The 27,173-nt window shown below is 41.1% G+C and overlaps 1 protein-coding gene and 1 long non-coding RNA gene across 2 annotated transcripts; one reads left to right on the top strand and one right to left on the bottom strand.

Moving 5' to 3' along the window:
• Positions 1 to 655: 655 nt before the first annotated feature.
• Positions 656 to 8,586, bottom strand: LOC147581930 (uncharacterized). The gene is made up of 2 exons (XR_015250406.1): positions 8,382 to 8,586; positions 656 to 795 (listed from the first exon to the last, which is right to left on the bottom strand). It is a non-coding gene; the product is annotated as an uncharacterized LOC147581930 (long non-coding RNA).
• On the top strand, positions 7,321 to 27,173 carry LOC147581929 (growth-regulated protein homolog gamma-like). Its single transcript, XM_086704852.1, has 5 exons — positions 7,321 to 7,531; positions 7,630 to 7,753; positions 7,866 to 7,949; positions 24,742 to 24,825; positions 26,181 to 27,173. The coding sequence occupies exons 1-5, from the start codon at positions 7,444 to 7,446 to the stop codon at positions 26,191 to 26,193; spliced, it is 393 nt and encodes a 130-aa protein (XP_086560978.1). The 5' UTR covers positions 7,321 to 7,443; the 3' UTR covers positions 26,194 to 27,173.

Raw genomic sequence — 27,173 nt, 5'->3', positions numbered from 1 at the left:
AATAAATCAGAGCCACCTAGAGGCCATGGGTGCCCAAACAACGTCCTTTGTAATTTTCTCCCATGTCATGTGCTTTCCTCCGGGCCAGTTTCATTCTCAGGCAGACTCTCCCCAAGCACTGGCTCACCTCTGGGTCCCATGTTGCCAGTTTAGCAGCCCTAGGAAGAATTAAGGACTTCTTTTTCAATTATTTCAACAAAAATTCTAAGGATTGCTTCTCATTTGAAAGGGCTTAGGTGACTTGCCCATCTCTGAGTCAATCAGCAGGGCTTGAGGGTGGGCCCCAACAGGAAGGAACTGAGAAATGGGTCATCCCCTGAACTTCATGGATTGAGAGCAGATGAAACTAGGGTGTGTTACCAGGGAAAAGAGAAAGAGGAGCCCAACACGCCATATCTGAGGAGACTGAATAGAGAGGTTGGCCCGATTCCTGGTACACACTAATGCCTTTGGCCTGTATGGTGGATGGATCCAGGAATTTAACACCATGTTCAGACATGGCCACTCTTCTCCCCTCAGAGCCAGAATTATTACATCAGAAGAGATCATTTTAGGCAAGCTATGCCCTTTCCTGCTTGCCAATCAGCATGGGCAGCAATGTCTCAGCCTGGGTGCCCACCTGCCCCCCGCCGCCCCCAAAGCAGAACCTGAGTCATCAGCCCGCCATACAGGCAGATTTATTCGAGGAAATGTTCCCAAGGCTGGGACGGGAGAACTGGGAAGAGTGAAACAGAGCGTAGGCATCTGGGTTCAGTCCTCCTGGGGATCTTGTGAGAAGTCATGTACAGTATCTGCCTAAAACATGAAAGAGGAGGAAATATTTATCATTGCCTCCTGTCCCAAATTGGCAAGAGATTTTCCACAGCAGTGACAGAGAAACTTTGCAGCAAAAAGGCGTCTGGCGCAGCTATGGCGAGGACTTGTAAATGTATACCTGCACACAGCTGGTTGCGTGCGTTTACCAGGGTAAAACAGTGGGCCTAGATGATGTAACATCCTAGATTTTACTAATTGTTGATTCCAAAAGATTGATAAGAAGTACTGGGGGCCAATGGAATTTAACCACCAAAGCATCCATTTTTGAAAAAAGACTCTTCCATTTCTTAAGAGTCTTGCTTATACTGGTTTAAAGCAATGTGCACAAAGGGGCACCTGAGTGGCTCAGTTGGTTAAGCATCCGGCTCTTGGTTTCTCAGGTCATCGTCTCAAGGTTCATGAGTTCCAGAACCCACCAACCGCCCCCCCCTCCTCCCTGTCTGCTTGAGATTCTCTCTCCCCATCTCTCCCTGCCCCTCCCGCACTCACTCTGTCCGTCTCTCTCAAAATCAACTTAAAAAAAAACGAATGTGCATAAAACCTTGATGTTTAACTCTTGCGGAAGTAATTGACTCAGAGAAGGACACGGTCAAACAAGAGAATGGATTTGTTCCTTGTAGTAGGCCGTAGCAGTCCTGTGCTTATAAATATTTCTGCATTTTGGTTGAGAAAGATTTCATGGATTTAAGTGGCATATTACAGAAAAAATAACAACCAAAAAAGAACCTTTTCCTTTTTACCTCATTTTCAAGAACAAGCGGCATTAAATCGTTCCTGGAAGTTTAATTCTGCACAAGCCACAAGTGTTCGCTGCTTCTTGACATGCTCCATTTACTCCTACTTTTGTTTGTTTGTTTGTTTTGGCAGCTTCTGTAGATAAATTGGAGTTTCTGATGTCCCTGAACACCCTCATTTACGTCAGTTTTAGGTCGGTCTGGAGATCATTACAGCAAAAACCCTTTCTGTTTTTCTTTTTCTGTTTTTTAAAAAAATTTTTTAAAGTGTTTATTTTTGAGAGAGAGGGATAGAGAGACAGAGAGAGACAGAGACAGAGACAGAGTGTGAGCTGGTGAGGATCAGAGACAGAGGAAGACATAAAATCTGAAGCAGGCTCCAGGCTCTAAGCTGTCAGCACAGAGTCTCGAACTCACAAGACTTGAAATCATGAGCTGAGCTGAATTTGGAAGGACGCCCAACTGACTGAGCCACCCAGGCACCCCCTTTGTTGTTGTTTTTTTTTTTTTTATTTACATGAAGTTGAGAGATTTGTACAGTATGACTGTGCTGAAGCCCAACTATTTGAGCTTATAAAACATGATGAAGTGTTCAAACCGGGGTAGCAGATATTTCAGATTTTCATACCTGAGCAAATACGAACTCAACAAACATTCACTTTTCTTTAAGAAGCTACCAGTAAAGCATGCATGTCCACTGATTTCATTTTGGTGGTGTTCGAAATTGATGCAGAGAACAAACTTTTTTAAAAAATGATCTTTTTATTTTGAAGTAATTTTAAGTTCACAAAATTTGTAAAAATAGTACAGTTTCTGTGCACCTTTCACTCAGTTTCCCGGGTTGCAAACACTTGACATTAACAGGGAACATTTGCCAAAGCTTAAGAAGCCAAAATTGGCACATTATTGTTATTATTGTAAGTTTATTCATTTGTGTGAGAGAGAGAGAGAAAGAGAGAGCGTGAGTGGGGGAGGGGCAGAGAGAGAGGGAGACATAGAATCCAAAGCAGGCTCCAGTTCTGAGCTGTCAGCACAGAGCCCTTCGAGGGGCTCGAACCCACGAACTTGCAGATCATGACCTGAGCCGAAGTTGGACGCTTAACCGACAGAGCCACCCCAGCGACATGGCACATTATTACTACTATTAATGAAAACTCCAGACTTGATTGGACTTCACCAGATTTTCCACTTATTGTCCACTTTCTGCTCCAGGACCCAACCCAGGATGCCACCCTCAGTGAGTTATGTCCCCCACTTCCCTCTGAACTGTGACAGTATCTGAGTCTTTCCTTATTTGTCATGACTTTGACGTTTTTGAAGAGTTCTAGTCAGCTATTTAATATTCCTCAATTTAGGTTTAAAGGATGTTTTCTCATGGCTAGATAGAGTTACAAACTCTGGGGGAAAGTACCAAAGAGCTGAAGTGCCCTTTTCATCATATCATATCAGGAGGTACATGATATCCACTTAATACCGAGTGACGCCATTAACCTTTATCCTTTAGTTAAGGGGAGGTTTACCAGATTTCTCCACGGTCAAATTACTTGGTTTTCAGAATTGGACAATTTAAGAAAATGTAACAACGTATATGAACAGGTTATAACAGGAGAGAATTATGCTATTAGTGAAACAAAACCATGCAGGATGTATGATTATTTTGCTGTGCTCACAGTTTAAAATATTAAATTTGAACCACTCAACTAGGGGGATAACAGTGTTTTTGTTTTTGTTTTTGTTTTTTGTTTTTCTGGGTTTTTTTGTTGTTGTTGTTGTTGTTGTTGTTGTTAAATCACTCCTCTCTAGGAATTCTTAATCGTGTATCACAGAGCATCTTTATCGGAGCATTATGGTTAAAAGCCATTCTCTCTGAGTGTGAGTCCTAGACTCAATATCCTGTGACTTTGGGAAAGTTACTTAACCTCTCTTCACTTTAGTTTTTATATTTGTAAACTTAAAGCCCCATAAACATAACCTTAAAGTCCCATAATAATATCTATTTCACAGGGTTGTTTGGAAGATTGAATGAGTCAATATTTGTAAAAACCCTTAGAAAAGCACTTGCAATTAAGCACAAAATAAATGTGCTGCACCTTGGAGTAGGTGCAGAGGCTTAGTAACTAACCCATAGTATGTGGCAACTAAATAAAGGAAGTGGTCTGTTTCATATTTACTCAGAATCCTGTAGACTCTTATTCATTAGCTACTATGTTTGTTGAATAAAAACTCAAATTTTCAGTGACTTTGTTAAAGTTTATTCTGTAGAACAAACAAAAGTTAAGAGATTATAGAAAAAAATAGTCTCTTCATAACTTTCTGATTTTATAAACTTCATAAAATGAGGCTGTCTTACATTTACAAGTAGAAAACAAAGCAATACACCTTTCAAGTTTTAAAGAATGCTTTTGGATTACTGGCCAGTTTCCCATCAAATCCCAGAACACAATTTATATATAACGAGGGGAGACCCACACAGACTCAATTACTCATAAGCTAGTCTCATATTTACAACTTTCAGGATTTTTTTCTCCCTTCTTACTGCTTAACACAAATTTTAATCTTTCAATTTCCCTAGTTTTTCCTGTCAGGAACATACTGACCAAGGCTAGAATGTCTTTAAAGATAGTCATCTTTTCCAACAAATGCAATGAAGAGTCTTTAAGTCAAACTCCTTTTTATAAATGAAGTGATTGAAACTAGGACCACAAGCTAAATCAGTGGTAGAGTTCAACAGTAAAATTGAAAACTCTCGGGTAAGTGTATCACCTAGTAGAGTACAGTTGTGCCTTCCTTTCAGGAAGCCTAATACAGAACATTTTTTTTTGGGGGGGGGGCTAAAATATTTTAATCTGCAATAGACAAGATATTTTCATTTATAAGGGTACAGATAATTTTACATTCACTAGTAGTACTTCACAGCAAATGAAATACAGTACGTAATTAACTAAGCAACATCTATAGGCTATTGCTCCCCCTTCAAAAGTTCCTGAAAGTCTTAGTTCTCATGATGCACAGAATCCCTGCATATAACTTCATTTTACTCTATATTCACTCAACACCTTCTGTTTTCCCGCATTTGTCCCTATTTCACACTTTCATGACTTTTTTTAAAAACTAGAGCAAAATTAATGAGGAAAAATGTTCACAATTACTTGGAGAACTGTGTAGCTTTGAGTTTTGAGTGTGCAGGAAACAATTGGTTTACAACATCTGATGGATTTTGTTTTCATTGCCATGTTAGAGTAACTATTTCTTCCCAAGAGGGAGAGATTCAACAAGTAAGTATTTAAAAAGAAGAAAAAGGAGGAGGAAGAGGAAGAGAAAAAGGAGAAAGAAATTTTTGTTCTGTTCTTGTCTTTGCCTATTCTTGTGGTAGTTGGTTTTCCTTTTTATTTTTTAAAAGTAAACTCTACCCTCAACTTGGGGCTCGAGCTCACGCTCTGAGATCAAGAGTCCAATACTCTTCCAACTAAGGTAGCCAGGTATCTCTGTTTTAGTCTTTTAAGGCAAATATGCTCATTTTCATTTTTACATATGAATTGAAATTATTTCATCTTTTTTTATTTTTTTGTCTTTGTCCTGTGTTTGTGGTTTATTATTTTATTATTTTTTTAATTTTATTTTTTAATCTTTTCAAATTTACATCCAAATTAGTTAACATATAGTGCAACAATGATTTCAGGAGTAGATTCCTTAGGGCCCCTTAACCATTTAGCCCATCCCCCCCCCCCAATCCCTCCAGTAACCCTCAGTTTGTTCTCCATATTTATGAGTCTCTTCTGTTTTGTCCCCCTCCCTGTTTTTATATTATTTTTGTTTCCCTTCCCTTATGTTCATCTGTTTTGTCTCCTAAAGTCCTCATATGAGTGAAGTCACGTGGCATTTGTCTTTCTCTGACTAATTTCACTTAGCATAATACCCATGTAGTTGCAAATGGCAAGATTTCATTCTTTTTGATTGCTGAGTAATATGCCATTGTGTATATATATATATATATATATATATATATATATATATATACCACCTCTTTATCCATTCATCCATCGACGGACATTTGGGCTCTTTCCATACTTTGGCTATTGTTAGTGCTGCTATAAACATGGGGGATCATGTGTCCCTTCGAAACAGCACACCTGTATCCCTTGGATAAATGCCTAGTAGTGCAATTGCTGGGTTGTAGGGTAGTTCTAGTTTTAGTTTTTTGAGGAACCTCCATACTGTTTTCCAGAGTGGCTGCACCAGCTTGCATCCCCACTAATACAGAACATTTTAAATGTGAAAAGAAAAATTGGGGAGTGAACCTTTCCATTACAATTGTTTTTTTCTTTATGGAAGGATTTACAACGGGTTGAGTTTCTGTTTAGGCAATGCTGGGAAAAGTTATTCCACTCACTTAATGAACATTTATATAGTGTTTAATCTGCACCACCTCTCACAAATGTTGACTCATTTCTCATAACTATCTTGGTGTGGACAGAGAAATGTTTAACAACTTGCAGGTGGCAGGTGGTTTCGCTAAGGGCTCAGTGGCCGGCTGCCGCGAGCAGGCTGTTACCCACTAAGCTGGGCAGTCTGGGAGCCCTGTTCCTACATACCCATCTCTGGGCCAGAGGTCATTCCTGTTTGTTCCCCACTTCCCGCATGGGATTCCACGTCTCCAAGAGGTCTGAATCCAACCTGGAGAATTACACTTAAACCCTCTCTACCTAATCTTGAATTCGTCAGATTTCTCTAAAACTTCTGGTGAAAAAATAGCGAAGGTGTCAGCTTCAGAGACTGAAATTCCTAGTCCGAAAACAGACAAGTCACTGTTGCTAGAGAAAGGGAGACCAGCCCTGAGGGTTGTGTGGTAACGGATTTTTGAGCGTGATGTGGCAGTTCATGTGAGGGTGCCACACAGCAGGTACCCGCTCACTGGGGACCATGTGCTGCTTTGTCCCCGGAAAGACCAGAACGAGTGAATTCCGGGAGCCTGGCCAACTTGCCCCTCTCCAGCTTGAGACTGATGGCCGGTCCTGTATTCCATAGCTCAAATTTGAACCCCTCATGCATGGAAAAAGAGATTTTTCCGGGATTTAGGGAATTCCAACATTTTGGAGAGTACAAGGAAGTTCAGCAGGATACAAAAGAAGAAGGAAAAAAAGGTCATGTTACAGCCTTCTCCTTTCACTGAAATCCACACTGGAATCGACTCTAGACACTGATTCTTACTCCCACCAAATGGAAAACATAACCGAGGTCATCTAAGTGTGATTTGAGAATATACAAGAGAAACAGTTTGAACATTTTTCTCTGGAATCCGAGACGCTGGCTGTATTTTTGACAGCATCCCTTTCAGGCGTAGGACCTGTGCAAGACGGAATTCAGAGACAGAATATACAGAGATGGAAGGTAGAGAGCCAAGCAAATGTACCCCTTCGCTATCCTTAATTCCCCCAAATCTGATCACTAACGAGACAGAACTCTCCCTCCAAAACTGCCGCGCCATCCCTGTCCGGGGCTCACAGATCCGTCCCCAGCTCCTCTCCCAGCGACCGGGGATCCCTGGGCGCTCATGGTCGCCGCACCCTCCCCCGCGGTGGCAGCCGCCGCGGGGCGGCCACTCACGCCCCCTTCGCGCATTGGGGCGGACAACGGTCTCTGAGCCGCCGGCACCCGCGGGCGGGTCCCCCTCCACCCCGGGGGCGGGGCCGCGCGAACCTTCCGCACCCGGGAATGACCCGGGGCGCCGGGAATTTCCCTGCCCCCCCACTGCGCCCTGCGCCGCGCCGCGCCGAGTCGACAGGGGATAAAAGCGGTTCTCCCGGCTCGGGGAGCCACAGAGTCCGCTCCGCCAGCCCTCCCGCCAGCCGTCCAGCTCCAGCCACCGCCGCCGCGACTCCCCGAGCTGAGCCCCATGGCCCGCACCGCGCCCCGCGCTCCCCGGCTCCTCGGCGCCGCGCTGCTGCTCCTGCTCCTGGTCCCCGCCGCCCGGCGCGCCGCAGGTGAGGCCCGGAGCCCGCGGGGGACGGGGTGCGGGTGCGGGTGGGGGTGGGGTGCGCGCCCCGGGGCCGCCCGCTCACCCGGCCTGCTCTCCCCGCAGCGGCGCCCGTCGTCACCGAGCTGCGCTGCCAGTGCCTGCAGACCGTGCAGGGCATTCACCCCAAGAACATCCAGAGCGTCAAGGTGACGCAGTCGGGCCCCCACTGCGCCCACACCGAAGTCATGTAAGTGACGCCCCGCGCTGCCGCCGTCCGGGCCGTCCCCCGCCCCCGCCCCCGTGCCCCCCACCCCGCGGCCCGGCCTCCAGCCAACGGGAACTCTGCCTTGTCTCCGCAGAGCCACTCTGAAGAACGGACACGAAGCCTGTCTCAACCCCGAAGCCCCCATGGTCAAGAGAATCATCGAAAAGATGCTAAGCAAGTGAGTTATGCTTTCTGTTGACGCGTGCCGCTAGAGTCCTTGGTCACGGATCCTGGCAAATGCCTCCGGGAAGTTTGATCAAGGAAACCTAGGTTTCGCTGAAGGACTGAAAAATCTGTTTCACACTAAATTTGCTGTTCAGGTTATTCATCCGCTTTGTTGCGGGAAGAATATTTCTAGTGCCCTTTCTCCCCATTCAAACGAATGTGGGTAAACTTGCTTTTATTACAGTTATTGGTGTTGGTCAGTTACATTAAAAAGCTTTCCACCTGTTAAGAAACATAGGCATCCCCCCCACCCGCCATTCCTTCTGGGCTTCACGTCTGCAAAGCAAAATCCTTGGTGTTGTGCAACATAGGTTCTAAAGCTTAGAGGTGAAGAGCGGGCACCTTGTAGTGACACTGTACTAGGAGCAAATCTGGATTCTCTCACCTATCAGCCATGTGACCCAAGGATGATGACGATGACGATGATGATGATGAATCTAAAGCTTCTGTACACCCAGGAAAAGAGTAAACAGTAGTAACTACCATATGGGGTTGCTATGAGGCTGAAGGGAGGCCCAGTGTGACAGAGAGAAACACGTTGTGGCTGTTCGTAGCCAATAATTGAGCCGAGACCACAGGCTCCACCTACATTCCCAAATGAAAGCATCCAAGAGCTTAGAGGTCTCTACCACACAATGTAGGCAGTAGCCTTTTAGATGCCAGGCTGGGGAAACTAGCTTCAGAAAACGCTGGAACGTCACGGTTGGGACAGGAGAGAGGTGCTGTGCCAGCCAGCTTTCCTGATCAGTACTAAGGATGACATTTTTCTCATTATCGGGCAGCTCCAACTGACCAGAGGAAGGCAGAAGCAGACTGGTGGCTGCACCTGAATCCGGCCTTGCCCTTACAGGAATCAAAGAGGAAAAAGTGGAATCGTCAGCGCCCAGTGCCACCAGAATTGGGCCTCATACGCTTTGAGCGTCTCTTAGGAGAAGCCTCCTATTTATTTATTTATTTATTTGTTGGTGGGCTGGTTTTCAGAGATTCTCTGCCACTATTTTACATGCAACGTAATTATAGGCTGCGATTGAATCTATTTGCGGCACTATGCCGTTATTTTTATTGTTTATTTTATGTTAAACCCAGCTTAGTTCAACCCTGATTTGTATTTACTTTGAAGGTAAAGGTTTGCACATATTCCCAGTCATTAAATTAATACTTCTGAGGAACCCACAGCATACCAGCCACTGTGACAGTGGCTGGGGCATCCAAGTAGAGAGTGAGGTTGTTATCAGGCTGGGGAATGTATGTGCACAACTATTTTTGTAATTGTTCAAAAGAATGGCTGTTATTTATTGAAATGATGTCACAGTATGTGGTCAACATTTCTCATGTTGAAGCTTTAGGAACTACAATGTTCTACATATCCTGTGGACATTTTATGTCTTTCCTGTAAGGCATAATGCCTTATTTATTGTTAAATATACAGTGTTTCTCTATATCTTATAACAGAGAGGCTCACATATTTATTGCTATTTTTGAAAAGAACTTGAAAATAAAGTATTTCAAAATAAAAAAAATGTTTGTTTCATTTAGGGGCAAAAAGTCTGTCTTTACTGGGTCATCTGATGATTTACAGCAATATTTCTCGACCTTTTTAAAAATTGTTTTTCCTCCTAGGCATTCAATTTGCTACACAGATAAGTCAAACTATAATTTATGCTTGACTTTATCTGATGATAGCTGTCATTTCATTTACCCAGGAATATGCTTGGGCTTCATTTACCCAGGAATATGCTTTTCCCAAGTATGGGTTTCCCTCTGTCCCTCAGTGTAAGAGTCACTGATATTTATTGCCATTTGTTACAAAGAGCTTCTCTCTACCCTACTACTCAATTTTCTCTCCTCAAAAGCATTTACATTCTTAGAGCAATCTTAACAAGGAGTCTCATTTAATTGCTTTTGCTAAATGAGTCTTCAAACAATTATTGACAATTTAATGAAGCTGGCAGGGAAATGGCGGTAAAGTGAATTTTTTCTTCAAACCTCAAATAAGTTGGGTCACCAGTAGAAGCACAAAAAGTGAATAGCTGAGTACTTTGTCTACGAAAAGATCTAATTGACATTTGTGTTCAATTTTCTAACCTTCATTTATAAGTAACTGACACTGGGGTGCCTGGGTGGGTAATTCGGTTGAGATCCCAACTCTTGATTGCACTCAGGTCATGAACCCAGGGTGGCGGGATGGGGTTTGACCCTGAGCGTGAAGCCTGCTTAAGTCCCTCCCTCTCTCTCTCTCTCTCTCTCTCTCTCTTTCCCCCTCTCCCCCACTCAGGTGTTCTCTATCTCAATAGAAAAATAAATAAATAAATATATATATATATATATATATATATATATATATATCTGCCACTGAGTTTAATGTTACTCCAATTCTTTATATCAATTTATCAAATAGTTTTAAGGTTTGAGTATATTCGTTCCCATCCTTCCTAGTGCAAATTTTATGGAACCTGATAGATTGTTTAGCCTGAGAAAGCCCTCTGGAAGTTGGTATCCAACTGCCCCAGGATGACACCAAGCACTTGATGTTTCCAACACAAACAAGATTTGTACGTAAAGAGAGGAAAGATGCCTATGATCTGAAACCACACTCCAAACCAGGAAAGGAAGAATGTTTGTGAATGTGTGGGGTGTGCTTGTCTCTGACTCAGGACTCATTCAGGAAATCCTGAGCCCTAGGTAAAAGTCTTCAGCAGAGGCCAGAAGGCAGGGCTGGCAGCCTCCATACCTAAGATCAGATTCTGCTTTGCCCAAGTAGCTGGGTAAATAAGGATTCTGAGTAGCAAGAAACAACCTGTGTGAGCTTTGTTTTCATAAAGTTAAAAATGGTAACCTCTTTGTAACTGCAGTGTTATTAGTTAAGCTGAGATAAGAAGGAAGAAAATTTGTGAATGGTACAGAAGTAAATAAGGTAAAACGTTGCATTGCGAGTAATTTGTTCTGCAAGTGTTCCCCAAAAGGAGCAAACATTAACCTGATAAATGAGCCATGTCTTGAAATACGAGTAGTACGTGATGCCAAATGTCACATGATCACAACTGAGACAATGGTTCCCTCTCTCTCTCTGTCACACACACACACACACACACACACACACACACACACACACTGTGGGATTGTAGGTGATCGTCTTCCATGCTCGGATGCTCGGTCTCAGGCTGTGGTGTTTGGCAGAAATCAGTGATTTTTCGGAACGTTGGAAGGTGCCCACAACTGTCACTAGTGTGTTTTTTGTCGCTTCAAAGCACCTATGGACAGTCCTTTGCTTTTCCATATAAGAGTAAGCTTAGGAATGCTCTGCTTCATTCTAGGTCAGGCTGCTTCCAGATAGAGACCCTTTCCTCAGCGGTCGTATCACCAGTCACATTAAATACAGATAAGACAAGAGTTGATTCATACTGTACTGTAGTCAACACCTGTTAGTGATAGTGAAAATCATCCTACTCAATAACCCTCCTCCCTCTTGTCTCCCTCACACTAGTCACAAAGGTTTTCAAAGGTAAGTGCAGGTTAATTTATTTTTCTTCATATTTTGTATTTTCTTTATTATTTTGTATCATATTACAGTATTGTAATCATTTTTAGATGAATATTTTTGGGTTTGGAATGAATCATCTGCGTTTCCATTATTTCTTATGGGGAAATTCGCTTTGATATACAAGTGCTTTGGATTACACTCATGTTTCCAGAACGAATTATGCTCGCAAACCAAAGTTTTACTGTAAATGCAAGCCATTATTGAAGCTCCACAAATGCTAACATTTACTCCCTCACCCCAAGGCAAGGGACATTGGAAACTATTTATAAGAGGGACCCCAAGGGCTCAATAACACCCTCACACCTAAGACCAGTTCTTACATTCAAACGCTGGCTTGAGCCTGCTGTACTGGCCACTGAGCTTTTGTCAGTATGGAACATACAACATAGAAAGGAGAAAGGAGATGTTCTGTTCATATGGTGGTTAAGGACATAGGTTTCAAAGAATTGGGTAAACTTTGGATAAATTCCAGCTCTATCACTTGTTGACTGTGAGATCTTGGGCATGTTTCTTGACTTCACTCAGCCTCATGTCCCTTGCTACAGAATGAAGGTAATAAAAGAACACACTTTCTCAAGTTTTTGCACGGATTAAGCATTATCAGTGGCTCCAGAAATCTGCCATTGGTCCTTAGGCCAATTCTATGGACATCGTTTCAGTGCCTGTCCTCAATCAAGTGGATATGTACTATACTTTTCGCATCAAATCAACCTGAGACTTTGCAAGTACAAGGCAGTCTCCTATTAAGAGTGATATGGCAGGAAATGGGATACAAGGGGTGTAAGGTGGTGGTCATGAGTTTAAGTAGGAAAAGAATACTGGGTGACACATCACAACTTTGAAAGATCATCAGCAGGAAATAACCATGGCAACATTGACTAAAGTTTCTTGAGCAATGTTACCAAAGGAGCTAAACCCAGAAAGGAGTCATTATGTCATTATGAGTCCTTCTTTGTGAATGCAATGGAGATGTCCTCTCAGGATTTCAAGAAGTAACTGGAAGGACATTGGGGAATGGTGGAAGTGGCAAACCTGAAATAGCATAATGGAGACAGTCCAGAATAACAGATGATACCGTTTCTCTTTTCTTCCTGACTACCCACACAAATAATCCTATCTTCACCATTGATGCCCCTGTTCATATTTCCTTTACTTACCAATGAGTTGCACCGTTGCAATGGGCAGCACCTATACTTGGTGACAGCTTCCCAACTCAAGCCCCCTGTCCTTCTGATCCTCTTCCTGAGGGCTGTCTCCATTTGGGTGTGGGGAGGAGAGCATGGCAGAGAGAGTTTGTTCAGCTCAGAGGCAGGATGGCCTGTGATTTAATGCCCTAAGAGGCCACACTCATTCAGGGGCAGGAGTTAGTAGATGAATATTCTATCTTCCAGTCCTTTGGTTGGACAATTCTGGAAAATACACTATATAAATATGAAGGAGTTCCTGTCTACCTTGCTACTCAACTCTATCTCCTCAAAAACATTTACATTCTCATAGCTACCTTAGCAAGGACTCTCACTTCATTGCTTTGCTAAATGACTTATTTATAAATATATTTATTATATATATAAACTTTCCACTTCTCTCCTCATTATGTTCACATTTTCTCTTAAACCCTTGAGCATATTTGTAATGGCTAGTTTAAAATCCTTGTCTATTAATTCATTTTAATTTTTATTAAAAAATTTTTTAAGTTTATCTATTTTTGAGAGAGACAGCATGAGAGGGGGAGGGGCAGAGAGAGAGGGAGAGAGAGAATCCCAAGCAGGCTCCATACTGTCACTGCAGAGCCCGATATGGGACTTGAACTCATGAACTGTGAGATCATGACCTGAGCTGAAACCAAGAGTTGGAAGCTTAACTGACTGAGCCACCCAGGTGCCCCAAATCCTTGTCTACTAATTCTATCATTGTGTCATTTTTATTTCTATTGACTGATCTCCACCACCCCCCTCCCATTATGGATCATGCTTTTCTTCCCGGCATGTTTAGTAATTTTTGATTGGATGCAGGAAATTTTGAATCCTATGTTGTTAAGTGTCAAGATTTTGTTTTCTTCCTTTCTGATCTTGGCCTCTGCTATGATGGGCAGTTAAGTTACTAGAGAACCAGCTTGATATTTTTGAGGCTTGTTTTTAAGCTTCATTAGGGGGGTCTACAGAGAGTTCTTTGCCCCAAAGCTTGTTTAGCTGTACTGCTAAGTCATGCCCTTCCTGTGCCTCTGCCGAATGCCCTGAATGCTCACAAGCTCCCTCCACTCTAACAAGTCTGAACTCAAGTATCTCCCCACCCCATGCAGTCTAAGAATTGCCCAGCTTATAGATCTCTGGCCCCTCTCTGCTTGACCCAGTGGAGTTTCATCATATGCATGTGTGACTTAGCATTGATCAGAGAGACCCAATGGAACCTCAGTATAGATTTCCAGAGCTCTGTTTTCATGCATGCAGCTCTCCTTCCTGCAACCCTACTCCATAACTTGTAGTCACCTCAGTTTCCCTTAATTCAAATCTGTGTCTCCTCAAGTCACCCCCTGCCAAACCATGGTCCAGAATTGCTCCAGCAAAAAAGCCAGGGTGATCATGAACCTGACCTTCTTTATTTCCTTTTCTCAGGGAGCCTAGTCTTCTGTTGCTTATTTTCTAGTGTCTAAAAGCAGTTGTTCAATGTGTTCTGTTGAGTTTTCTAGTTGTTCATGGCAGGAAGTTAGGACTGTTCCCTTTTATATGGCTGGAAAGTCTTGGTGGCATAATTCTGAGGAACATTTTACAAGATTCCTCAGGGGCTCCATAGCAAGATTAGTCTCTACTTACTTAACAGTGACAGCTCATTTATTACATAGACTGTATTGGTATTTTTCTCTTCCCTACCCTACACTCCCCCATTCCCTCACTTGCTCTTTGTATGGTTCTTTCCAAGGTAAACTACTGCACTCAAGGGATTGTATCAGAATCTGCTTTCAGGGAAACTTGGTCACTTGGATTCCCCAGAAGTTAGATCCCAGTGTTGACTCATGTACATTTATTTTAGTAAGGAGTATAATACCAGAGAATCAGGAGGAAGGAAAATGTGAAGTGGACAGGGAAAAAGTCAAAACCTAGAAGTTGGGTCCATAAGGCCTTGAAATGGATGTGTGTGTGTGTGTTTGGGGGGGGGGGTAGAATCTACCAACCCCACATCCAGCACCTTATCTTCTCCTGAGAAAAGGATAGTATGCCTATTGACATTTTGTCCTCAAAATTAAAATGATAAATATTTTCTCTTTTAAGTGAGAAGTAGTTGGAATTATTTCCTTAGCTCTCAGGGTTCCCTGAAAAAAAAAAAAAAAACACATAGTTTGACGAGGAATAAACAAGTCACAAATTAAAACCAGGAACTGGTCTTTTAACAGGCAGGTAAGAGTTTAGTTCAAAACCTTGGAGATCACACAAAAAAATCAGTGCTCTCATTTTATAGATGGGACTGTGGAGGCTCAGAGACCCCCAAGGAATTACCAAATGTCACAGAACCGTCCTATTTCAAAATGAGTTAGGACTCAGCTTTCTGATATTTAGTATAGGACTATTTCATTAACTAGATTTTATTAAATTTATTTAGTTGTGGTTCTAGGGTTGGCTTTCTAAAATTTGTAGAATCAGTATCAGGGCACTAATTAATAACTAAGAGCCCATTCACACCACAAGTTTTTGTAGGGTATTCTAAAGAAATATGATGATTATTGTGGCCAATTTGAGGTAAAAAATGGGGTCAGCTACATTGGGTGATCTGCTGAGTTACTCTCTCAGTTATTTATCACCTCCCCAAAATGTAGTGGCTGAAAGCACCAACCATTTTCTCCTGGCTCATGACCCTGTAGGTCATCAGATTGGGCTAAGTGATCCCACAGCTGGACTGGGCTCAGCTGGGTGGTTCTTCTGATGGTCTCTCCTGGGTCACTCATGTGGCTACAGTCATCTGTGGCTTGAGCAGGTCTGCCTTGCTCACTAGTATGGTGCTTGGTGCTGGCTGTTGGCTGGGTTTCGTGTCTCCAGCAGAGGAGCTCTTCCCTGTTCTTACGGTGGCAGCAGCATTTCAAGATTGCAGAAGTGGAAACATTTTTTTCCTATTTATTTATTCAAGTGTAAATTACATAGAATGTTATATTAGTTTCAGGTATACAATATAGTGATTCAACAATTCCATACAATCCTTAGTGCTCATCACAGTAAGTGTACTCTTAATCCCCTTTATGTATTTCACCCTTTCTCCCACCTACCTTCAAGGGTTCTGGAATTTTTGCTCTGAAGTATCCACATCCCTTCTACCACATTCTATGGCCCAAAGCAGTATCAGCATGGAGTTAAGGGGTTTGGGAAGTAGATTTCACTTCTTGAAGTGAGGAGCTCTTAAAAATTTGTGGTTATCTTTAATCTTTCATAATTATTTAACCTCTCTGGGATATTCAATTCTCTCATCTATAAGACACAAGCATCCCTTGTAAGGTTTCCAGATAATACACAGAAAGTTCATTGAGTTGTGTTGACACAAAGCAGGACTCAATTAGTGGTTGTTACTACCATTAAATTATACTGCAGCTCTGTTAGAGTAGGTAAATATTTTGAAGAAAGAAACATAAGATTACAGTTAAAAATAGGATTTTGTGCATGTGTGTGACTTACATGTGTGCACGGGTCTCAGGCTCGTGTGAAAATTCAACTAATAAAGCAGATTGTCTGTAAAATTTAAGAAGCTGACAATCTGAGCATGTCAAACAATCTAGATCCAACTGTACTTTAATTTTGCTCCAGATCTGGCATGGATTTGGGCAGGTCTAGGACAAGAGACCCATATTTGACAAGGAAGATCTCCAGATCTTTTATCACTATGTCTTTAGCAAACTCCTTAACAACCATGTTGTCCAAAGCCTGTTTTTGAAGTTTTGGAAAACTAAATTATTTTGAATCTTTCAATAGTTGACTATCTTATCTTTGTATACGTCCTTGTTATCATCATAATATCGAGACATGTGGATAACACAGCATTTCACTTGGTACAGGTGGAAAATAAGACTCAAAGAAATCAAGATGGTGTCTGAATAGTGTTTCTATAAAGGCCAATATCTGATCAGTCACTTGAATGTTGTCAAGATACTAAAACTTACCTAGTTTTGAGATTGGAATAACTTGTTGCTCTTCCTTAGTATGCGAAGACCGCTGTCTTAGTTTGTCCAGGCTGTTGTAAGAAAATACAATGGGCCTGTGGCTTATACACAACAGGAATTTATTTCTCATGCTTCTGGAAGCTGGAAGTCTGAGATCAAGGTACCAACTTGGTTGAGCAACGGCTCCCTTGGATCTTAGACTAGTCTTGTCTCACATGGCAGAAGGCACGGGGGAGTTCTGGGGTCTCTTTTACAAGGCCACTGATTTCACTCACGAGATTTCCATCCTCATAACCTAATAACCACACCTTCTAACACCATCACCTTGGGGCTTAGGATTCAAACATGTAAATTTGGAGGAGACACAAACATTCAGACCACAGCAGCCCTTTGTGAATCTGTGCCTTTGTATGCGTTTCTCTGTCTGGAACTGTTCTGTCAGCCTTTCGTTTTGATGCACTTCCTTTCACCTTCAGCAACTCCAATGTTACTTCCCAGGTGAAGTCTTCTCTCCCCGCTCTCGCCTCTAAGTCCTCCCTCCTCTGCCTGCCGAGGGCCCCAGGTATACATCTAGGTTAACACAGATCACCTTCTAGTTTAGTCTATTTACATGTCTGTCTCCAAACAGGCTCTGAATTCCTCAAGAGCAGACACTCCATTTTTATTCTTTGACTATTCAATGTCCCGCAAAGGCTTTGGCAGGTGACACATGTTCACTGATGATTGTCAACAGAAAACACATTATTATTACTGAGGCTAGGTTTACCTTCAGGCCACATCGGCCCTTCAGTAATCACTGATTCTTCAGCTAAATGCTGTTGTGGGTTGAATTATGTCCCCTCATGGCCACTCCCCAGACCCATAGGTTAAAGTCCTCACCCACAGTACCTCATTGAGAGGCAAGGTCTTTCCAAATTAGAGCGAGGTCAGGAGGGTGGCCCCAATCCAATATGTCTGGTGTCTCTATACAAAGGGGAGATCCGGAGGCAGACAATCACACAGGGAGAACACCGTGTGAAGATGAAGACAACCACCTCTAAGCCGAGGAGAGAGGCTTGGCACAGCTCTTTCCGTCTGAACCCTCAGAAAGAACCGACTTTGTGTGCACTATGATTTGGGGCTTCTGGCCTCCAGAACTCCAAGATAAAAAATGGGTTCTTGTTTAAGCCACCCAGTCTGTGGTTCTTGGTCATGACAGAGCGAGGGGAGTAATGCCAATGCTTGCTTGGATATTTGATTTGTTCATTCAGGCAAACAAAAACAAAAACAAAAAAACCCGACAATGTGGCCAGTGTGGAATAACAATGAAGGTCACTTATAAAATTACTTCAGGGGGCGCCTGGGTGGCGCAGTCGGTTAAGCGTCCGACTTCAGCCAGGTCACGATCTCGCGGTCCGGGAGTTCCAGCCCCGCGTCAGGCCCTGGGCTGATGGCTCAGAGCCTGGAGCCTGTTTCCGATTCTGTGTCTCCCTCTCTCTCTGCCCCTCCCTCGTTCATGCTCTGTCTCTCTCTGTCCCAAAAATAAATAAACGTTGAAAAAAAAAATTTAAAAAATAAAATTACTTCAGGAAAAAAATGGGAGCTCGTAGTTCACTGTTACTTATTTCAGCTTCAAGCCCATTAAAACTGCTGCTTTCATACCACAAGTAAACTGTGGTTTGCTATTTTTGACAGGACAAGAGTTATTATAGCCTGAACTTCAGTTTCTTTGTAGGTTACTTATGCTATAAGTGCGCCTGGAGCTTGGCAGATTCTATGATCACCTCGAGTGGGATTATGCCAAATAGGCCTAAAAGCTAAAAGCAAATACCACACTGAGGAAAAGCATCTTAATTACTTACTTTGTACAAACATGACCTTTAAAAAGTACATAGACATTCTTACTCCATTGTGTAAGCCACTGTTAACTGACTGGCGTGGAACTCTTCACAATTATGCAGTTTCCCTCCCTAGGAAATAACAGGTTCATTTGTCCTTTCAATGAATTCATATCCTGCCCCCAAACGTCAACCCCCCTTTCCCTTACGACAACAAAGCTCGAAAAGCAAACCCAGTTTCCTTATTGGCTTGTGGCAAACACACTACTTAATAAACTGCTCCTTTCATCCTTCAATGAAGAGGGAGTGCATGAACAACAAAAAATTCCCAGGGCTACAGAAAGCACATAAAAGAGGGCTGCGGTGTTGATTCCACCATTCAGACTAGGATCAAGACCAAGCACTGACATGGCTGCTGAGAGCTCACAAAGAAGATTCCTCCTGCTGGCTGTCTTTGCACTGAGCATCTTTGGTAAAGCAGCTACACCTTTTGTATTTTCCTTCTAGGCATTGCAAAAATTTAGAAAAGATTCGAGAGCTGATGAGATTGTATTTAGCACTGAGCAAAATATAGCAACTGTAAAATTGAAACCTTGGCAGAACATATATTCAGATTGTGGGGTGTCAAAGAATTTCTTGTTGGATTAATTTTAAAAATATGTTTAGCTTCCTGGATTTATTGAACTGGAAGGATCTGTGCTTGTCTTACTCAAGATAACAGCAGGAGCATTACTGCAAATAAGTTTAGGGGTATTTGTTGCAATGATAGTGGACAGATAGAAAGTGCCTCTTTCAACTGATAGAATTCACATAAAATTTTTATGTTGAGAACTGTTCATAGAAGGAAATCAAGTTGACTGTATCTGTAAATAAGTTATTTTATTGACCATGCATACTTTTAAGCAATGAATTATTGGTCTAGTGCACGTATCCATTCCTCAGACATCGTAGATGCTTAATAAACGTTTGTTGATCATAAAAGTAGCAGGTGATGAGATTTGTGTGCTTGTCTCTCTAAATTAGCCTACCGGTACTTATTTTGGGAACTGGGTGTCCTGCTGCATGGATAAAGGGAAAACATAACCGCTATCTTTGTTCTTACTCGGGGTTTTGCCATTCTTTTCTTACACAGCCAATCTCTGTGAGGGGCAAGAGTTGCGATGCCAGTGTATTCAGACACATTCTGATTTTATTTCTCCGAAATTCATTAAACATGTCCAGTTGATACCCGAAGGTGTTCACTGCAGCAGGAAAGAAATCATGTAAGTAGTAAAGATGTGGGGGAGAATGGTAGCCTCTAGGATTGGGCTTTGCAACGCGGACATTTGCATTAAAAAAATACGGTACGTTGGGAGTGCCAGAGACCAGGGCCCTGAGCATGATTCATGTACAGTGTAGGAAGATAATTGTCCAGTGGTTATGCTCTCGGAAAATGTCATGTACCCTCTCCAAAAAAGTAAAATGCTCACACACATGATTACTGTGTGAACTCTTTTGAGTGGCCTTTGAAGTCAAAGAACATGTGCAAGAAGCAAAGTTACATGGTCCTCAGTAAGAATACATGGGTTATTCTTGATTTTCTAGAGATGTCTCTATTATACACTTGGGCAACATAGTGACTCCGTATGGCTTAGTGGCTCTCAAAGCCGGTGTGACAGTCTTTCTGAAGCATCAGAAATAAGCTCAACAAATATAGAGCTTAGAGGCTGGGGAGAACACTTCTGCATTTTATTGAAACTTTTTAAAATTTTGAACGATATCATACATAGTGTTTTGGCTCATTCCTAAGTAATAAATTATCACAACTCAGTGGCATAGAATAAACCCATTTATTATCTCAAAGTTCTGTAAGTCAGTAGGCCAATGGCTTGACCAGTTTCTTTGCTTAGGGTTTCATAAAGCTTAAATTAAGATGTCAGCTGGGCTGAAGTCTTGTCTGGAGGATCTGGGAGGAATCCACTTCCAAGATGATCTATGTTGTTGGCTGAAATCAGTTCTCTGCAGTTGTAGGATTGAGGTATCCATATTCTTTCTGGCCATTGGCTCATGGTCACTCGAAGCTCTTAGAGGCTACTCTCAGTTTCTTCCACATAGCTTCGTCCATATCCATGACTAAGAATCTATCCCACACTGATCTGATCTCATGCTTCAAATATCTCTCTTCAGCTACTAACCAGAGATAACTCTGCTTTTAGGGCCCACGTGGTTACATGTGAATTATCTCTCTTTGGATTAATTTAGTCAACTCATCAGTAACCTTAATTGCATCTGCCAAATCCCTTTGCCATGTAACATGACATAATCATGGATGTAATATCTCATTGCCTTCCTGGAGACGAGGGAGGAAAGCTTGGTGAGTCTTAGGATTCTGTCTAACATGCATACAAAAGAGTATATAAATATATATACATGCAGTTTAAAGATCAGTAATGAAACAAGATCTGTTCACTTGCCACCCAGGCCAAAATCTAGAATATAATTCGTATATCAGAAGCCTGCACATGCAAAACACCTATTTGGTGTTTGGGTTGAATTGTGTCCTCTCTAAATTTATATTTTGAAGTCTTACCAACCAAAAGCTCAGAGTGTGACTGTATTTGGAGATAAGATCATTAAAGAGGTAACTAAGGTTAAGTGAGGTCATAAGGCTGGGCCCTAATCCAACATGACTAGTGTCCTTATAAGAGGAAGAGACACTAGAAATGCACACACACACAAAGAAAAGGCCTGTGAGGACACAGAAAGAAAATGGCCATCTGCAAGCTAAGGTGAGAGGCCTCAGAAGAAACGAAACCTGCCAATACCTTGATCTTGAACTTAAAGCCCCCATACTGTGAGATACTAAGTTTCTGTTGTTCAGGCCACCCCGTCTGTGGTATATTGTTGCAATCCTAGCAAACTAATACACCTTCGGAATCATATACCCATCCCAAGCTAAGAAATAACTACTATTTGAGCTGCTGTTTCTTGCTTTTTAAAAATCATTTTACCATCTATGTATGAAATCTAAAACAATTACAGTTTTGCCTGTGTTGTGGATTGAATGTGCATGGATTGAATGTGGATTGAATGAATGCACCCCCGAATTCATATGTTGAAATCCTAAGCCACAGCGTTACAGTTATTAGGGGGAGGAAACGTTGGGAGGTGATTGGGTCATGAGGGTGGGGCCCTCATCACTCAACAAAGGGATTAGTGCCCTTAAAAAAGAGACCACAGAGAGCTCCCTAACCTTCCGACCTGTGAGGACAGAGTAAGAATGTGGCCTTCTGTGAACCAGGAAGCAGGTTCTCACCAGACACCAAATCCATGGCACTTTGACCACGAATTTCCCAACCTCCAGAACTGTGAGAAATGGTATTTGTTAAGCCACCCAGTCTGTGGTGTTTTTTATATATATAGCAGCCAGAATGGACTAAGACAGCCTGCTTTTGAACTTCAGGACATCATGCTGTATATACTCTTTGACTTAATTCTATTATTCAACATTTTATTCTGCAATACATGCATTCTGATATGTTTAGCTGTCCTTTATTCAGTTTAAATGACACTTAGGGGGCGCCTGGGTGGCTCAGTCGGTTAAGCGTCCGACTTCAGCTCAGGTCACGATCTCACGGTCCGTGAGTTCGAGCCCCGCGTCGGGCTCTGGGCTGATGATGGCCCAGAGCCTGGAGCCTGCTTCCGATTCTGTGTCTCCCTCTCTCTCTGACCCTCCCCCGTTCATGCTCTGTCTCTCTCGGTCTCAAAAATAAATAAACATTAAAATAAATAAATAAATAAATAAATAAATAAATGACACTTAGTATCCCGTTGTAGGAATACTAACTCAACAAATACCAAGTTTGCTTATCCAGTCCACTGTTGGTGCACATTTGGGTTCTACCCACGTTTTTGCGATTATCAACATCCTCCATACATGGTTCAGGTATTTGAGAGTTTCTCTTATTACTTGCTGGGTTTCATTTAAGGTTTGCACATCTTTGACCTTATTAGGTTATGCCACACTGTATTACAAAGTAACAGTACCAATGAACACTCCTTCCTACATAAAACCATTTGTTGTTTCACATTTGGCCAATATCTGGTGTTGTTAACCTGATGGGCATGTAACGGTATCTTTCATTGCTCATTTAATTTGCATTTCTCTGTCATTAATGACGTTGAGTATTTTTTCCATGTGTTCATAAGCATGTATGTTCCCTTTTATGTGAAATTTCTGTTCATTTCTTTGCTTCTTTTCCCACTAGGATACTATCATTTCCCTATTGGTTCACAGGTGTTTTTTACATATTCTGGGTATTAATCGCTTGTCAGATTTATGGATAGCAAAACTCATTTTCCAATTTGCGGCTCGTACTTTCCTTCTTTCTATGGTGTCCTTTCAATTAACGTAAATTTGTATTTTTTACATACCGAGTTAAACAATATGCTTTTTTTTTTTCTGGTTGGCACATTTAGTGTCTTGTTTCAAAAAAACTTTCCTTCACAGACTTCACAGAAATATCCTGCTATATTGTCCTCTAAAACTTTTACAATTTTTTTCCATTGTATTTAAGACTTTAACCCACCTGGAACTGATTTTAGTATGTGGTGTGAGAGATTTGTTCAATTTTATTTTATTTTTCCGAATAGTTCATCAATTATTCCAGCACTGCTTATTAAAATATCATCATTTCCCCACTGATATGCAGTGCTAATTCTACCATAAATTGAGTTCCCCTCAATTCTGAGCCCTCTATTCTGTCCCATTAATCGATTTGTCTTTACTTGTGCACTATCTTTAACGTTGTATAGTAATTCTTAACATCAAGAAAGGAAAATTCTTCCATTGTCTTCAGAGCACATGTTCTTGGATTTTTGCTCTTCCATATAAATATTAAAATCAGCTTGCAAATTTGCACTAATTACATCATAATTTTGAGTTTCTTTAACATTATAGATTAATTTGTGAATTATTGACGCCCTCATGATTCTGAGTTATTTCAAGAACATAGAATCCCACTTTATCAATCCCGTAGAATCCCACTTTATCAAGGGCTTCTTTTAATGTCTTGAACCAAAGTTTTATGATTTTCTCCATAAAGGTCTCCATTTCTTTTGTATTATTAAAAAAAAACCCACATTTCTAGTCATTTTATATTTTTTGATGCTATTGTAAAGAATAACTTTATAAAATTTTGTTCTAGTTGTTATTAGCATTTAGACCAAATTTTGTATTGATTTTGTAACCACCAACTCTTTACTTGAGTAGTTTATCTGACAATAATGGCAGTTTACTTTCCTCCTTTGGAACTTTATGCCTTTTATCTTTCTAGCTTTGTGGAAATGACTGTGGTGATAGCATGTATCCTTATCTTCTTTCTGCTTTCAAATGAAATGCTTTCGAGGTTTTACTACTATGTATGATGCTTTGTGTCTATCTGTGTATTGGTAATTTGCTAAGGGGTTATTATTACATTATTAGCATTATCGTTTTTATTATGATCTGGTCCTCCATTCATGCAATGAACTTCAAAGAGGTAGAGATTTGTGGTTCTGCGAAGTACAGTTTAAGACTATAGAAGCAGGGTGTCCTAGCGGCACAGGTGGTTAGGCATCCGCTCCCGAGTTTGGCTGAAGTCATGATCTCACAGTTTCGTGAGTTTGGCCCTGCATCAGGCTCTGCGCTGACAGTGCAGAGCCTGCTTGGGATTCTCTCTTTCTCCCTCCCTCCCTCTCCCACTCAGCTGTCTCTCTCTCAAAATAAATAAATAAACTTAAAAAAAAAAACTATAGAAGCAACTTAAACTTCAGAATTAATTTAAATAAGCAATTTATGTTCTCCTCTCCCCCAGTAATAAATGAGCCTTTAATGAGGTCCCCAAAGCTAACACAATTAGCCCAGGTATAATGATAAAGAATATAGAGTAAGTGGTTGATAACTGGAATCCCGGAAGATATTACCCTTGTGTAGATTTTCCAGTCTAACAATTGTGTAGCATAAGTCTACTAAATGTTTGCTGCATACCTGATATCTCAAAAACTTTAAGAAAAAATTTTATCTTTAATTGATTTTTAAAATTTCATTATGTATACTGGTATGACTGAAAGTCATATTCCAATAATAATATTAATGTAGTTTGAGAAATCCATATGTCCATTTTAAATATAAAATTTCATGTTGATATCATTTTAATCAATACATTTAAAACATTATTAAATTATGTACAATTATTACTTAACCAAAATGCTCTTTTTTTTTTTTTTCCAGAGTCACATTGGAAGATGGGAAATTAATTTGTTTGGATCCTAACGCTGAATGGGTGATGATTATTATCAAAAAGATTGTCAACAGGTATAATTAATGCCAAGGATTCTCATATTCGAACTCCCTTTCTTTTCTTTTAATTAAAGATATCTATGAATATATACAGACTCTGCCATAGATTAGAATAAAATTACAGTAAGATTAGAATGAGTCTATACCAGAGAATCCAAAGTGTGGTCCCAAGACCAGCAGAATGATCATCACCTGGCAACTTGTTAGAAATTCACATTCTTAGGCCTCAGCTTAGACTTAACTGAAATCAGAAACTGGGGGTCGGGCCCAAACACGCGTGTTTTAGTAAGCCCTCCAGGAGATTCTGATGCATGACCAAGTTTGAGAACCATTGGTTCTTACCTTCTATTTAACATGATATCCAAGTTGACCTGTGTTATAAGTATCCCCATTAAATATAAAAATGATCTAATATTGCTAGACACTATCTTATGCAGATAAGGTAGGCAGGCAATAGACACATTTGGTGAAAGAAGTTTTAAGGAAAAAAAAATCCCTTTAGAAAAAAAAAATTTACTTCCAGCACAACGTTTCTAGAATCTAGACTCCACATGCAATTTGCAAATTGGTGAATGGAGAAGGTACATTAAGGACAGGCAGGTGATAATGGGAGTGTATTTGGATTAACTTGTGGGAAAAAAAGTCACGGTAGGATTTTTAAGCCAACGCAATGCATAAGACAGAGATTATGACTCATATTAGAAAAACTAAATTTTGTGGGTTTTTAAATTAAAAAATGAAAAGGGAGTGCCTGGGCGCCTCAGTCAGTTGAGTGTCCCACTCCTGATTTCGACTCAGGTCATGATCCCAGGGTTATGGGATCACCAACCCCCCCCCCCCCCCCCCACCGCCCTGACCCCGCCATCAGGCTCCTCACTGAGCTTGGACCCTGCTTAAGATTCTCTCGCTCCCTCTCCTTTTGCCCCTTTCCCCCACTGACACTCTCTCTCTCTAAAATAAAAACAGTTAATTAATTAATTTAAAAAAGGAAAACGAATTAAGGGTATGTGGAACTATGATTCACCAGGGGATCACCTTGGCAGTTGAGTAGTATAATGTGGTGGGAAGAGCTCGGGTTTGTGACTCATAGAGCTATGGGTTAGTGTTCCAGATCCACAACTATAATTTATGTCATTTTGGATAACTCACTTAACATCGAGATTTACATGATTTCGTTTGTTCTTACTTTGCTCTATCATGGGATAATACATGTAAAGTGCTTAATTATGGCTGCTATCTGTTTTTAGCTTACCAAATACATGAGATTTTTTCTTTATTCTTCTGGGTTTTTTCTTATTTTCTTACAAGGGGCCACACATGGGTAATCCTGTGTATCTGTATAGTCACCTGTTGCTCTGTTTGTATTGTAGTGCCCCTAACTGATGGTCACACAAGGAACATCACATCCTGTGGATATCGGAAGCCCTCGGTATCATCGTGAGCTTGGACATCCTCCAGAGGTTTCTTTCAGAGTAGCATCAAGTTATGCTAATTTCTGACTAAAATGAACTGCCTTCTTTACTTATTCTGACAACCTAAACATTATTTTCAGGCAGGTGGTTGGCTACTTGTGAGGGAATAATGGAAGGGAGGGTTATGAAATTTCCATTATGTTGTAAGAATACTCTCTAAACTCATATAGTAGGTTAGAGGTTTCCTAGTTAGGCTCACTACATTTTAGTAGAGTCCACCTTTTCCATGCTGTGCCCTACCAGTTAACTTCCTAAGGCACTCTGGCATTTGATCACTGCTTTTCACTTGACCCTATCCTTTGATATTATTCCTAATGACATCAACATTTTTCTTGATTAACTTGTCAACACTCTGGCCTTTTGATTGCTTGAACTTTTAAGTTCCAAAGGCTTTAACTTGCTCCCCATTTTAGTCATCCACAACCTTGGATCTCAACTGTTGGATAAACAACTGTTTATCTACAGTTGTCAAAACTTCAATGCTTCTTTTACAGGAATTTTTCATTCATTATAAGATCTATGCATTTAATGAGAAGAAAATGGGGTTCATACAGTTGTATGATAGACTGGTCTTACATTTTAAGAATTTACTCTTAAATAAAGCAAACCTGATAGATAACCTCAGCCAAGAGTAGAGGCAACCCACCCTAGGAAACTGTAAAGTCGTCAGGTTGGAAGAGGAAGGGAAGGAAATTTAAGACCATTGAGACCCAAGGAAGATCATGAGGATGATGCCTTGTAAAGATGAAATAGAAAATGCAGAACTAAGGCTGTGTTTTAACCATTTAACTTCTTTTAGGTAGAATTTCTGGATATGCAACACCATATTGAGAGAATATATATGTATATAATTTTTTTTTATCGTTCTGAAAATAAAAATGTTTTAACAGA

Source organism: Puma concolor, chromosome B1 (assembly GCF_028749965.1).
Source record: "Puma concolor isolate L17-30 chromosome B1, mPumCon1.1.hap2, whole genome shotgun sequence".
In the NCBI taxonomy this organism is placed as follows: domain Eukaryota; kingdom Metazoa; phylum Chordata; class Mammalia; order Carnivora; family Felidae; genus Puma; species Puma concolor.
This window is presented reverse-complemented; position numbering and strand designations above follow the sequence as displayed.

What these genes read in the sequence shown, in the direction of transcription:
- LOC147581929 (XM_086704852.1), top strand. Translation starts at nt 7,444, where the DNA reads ATGGCCCGCACCGCGCCCCGCGCTCCCCGGCTCCTCGGCGCCGCGCTG. An exon ending in TGCGCCCACACCGAAGTCAT is followed by an intron (nt 7,754 to 7,865) that starts GTAAGTGACGCC and finishes TTGTCTCCGCAG; the next exon opens with AGCCACTCTGAAGAACGGAC. An exon ending in ATCGAAAAGATGCTAAGCAA is followed by an intron (nt 7,950 to 24,741) that starts GTGAGTTATGCT and finishes TTTTTTTTCCAG; the next exon opens with AGTCACATTGGAAGATGGGA.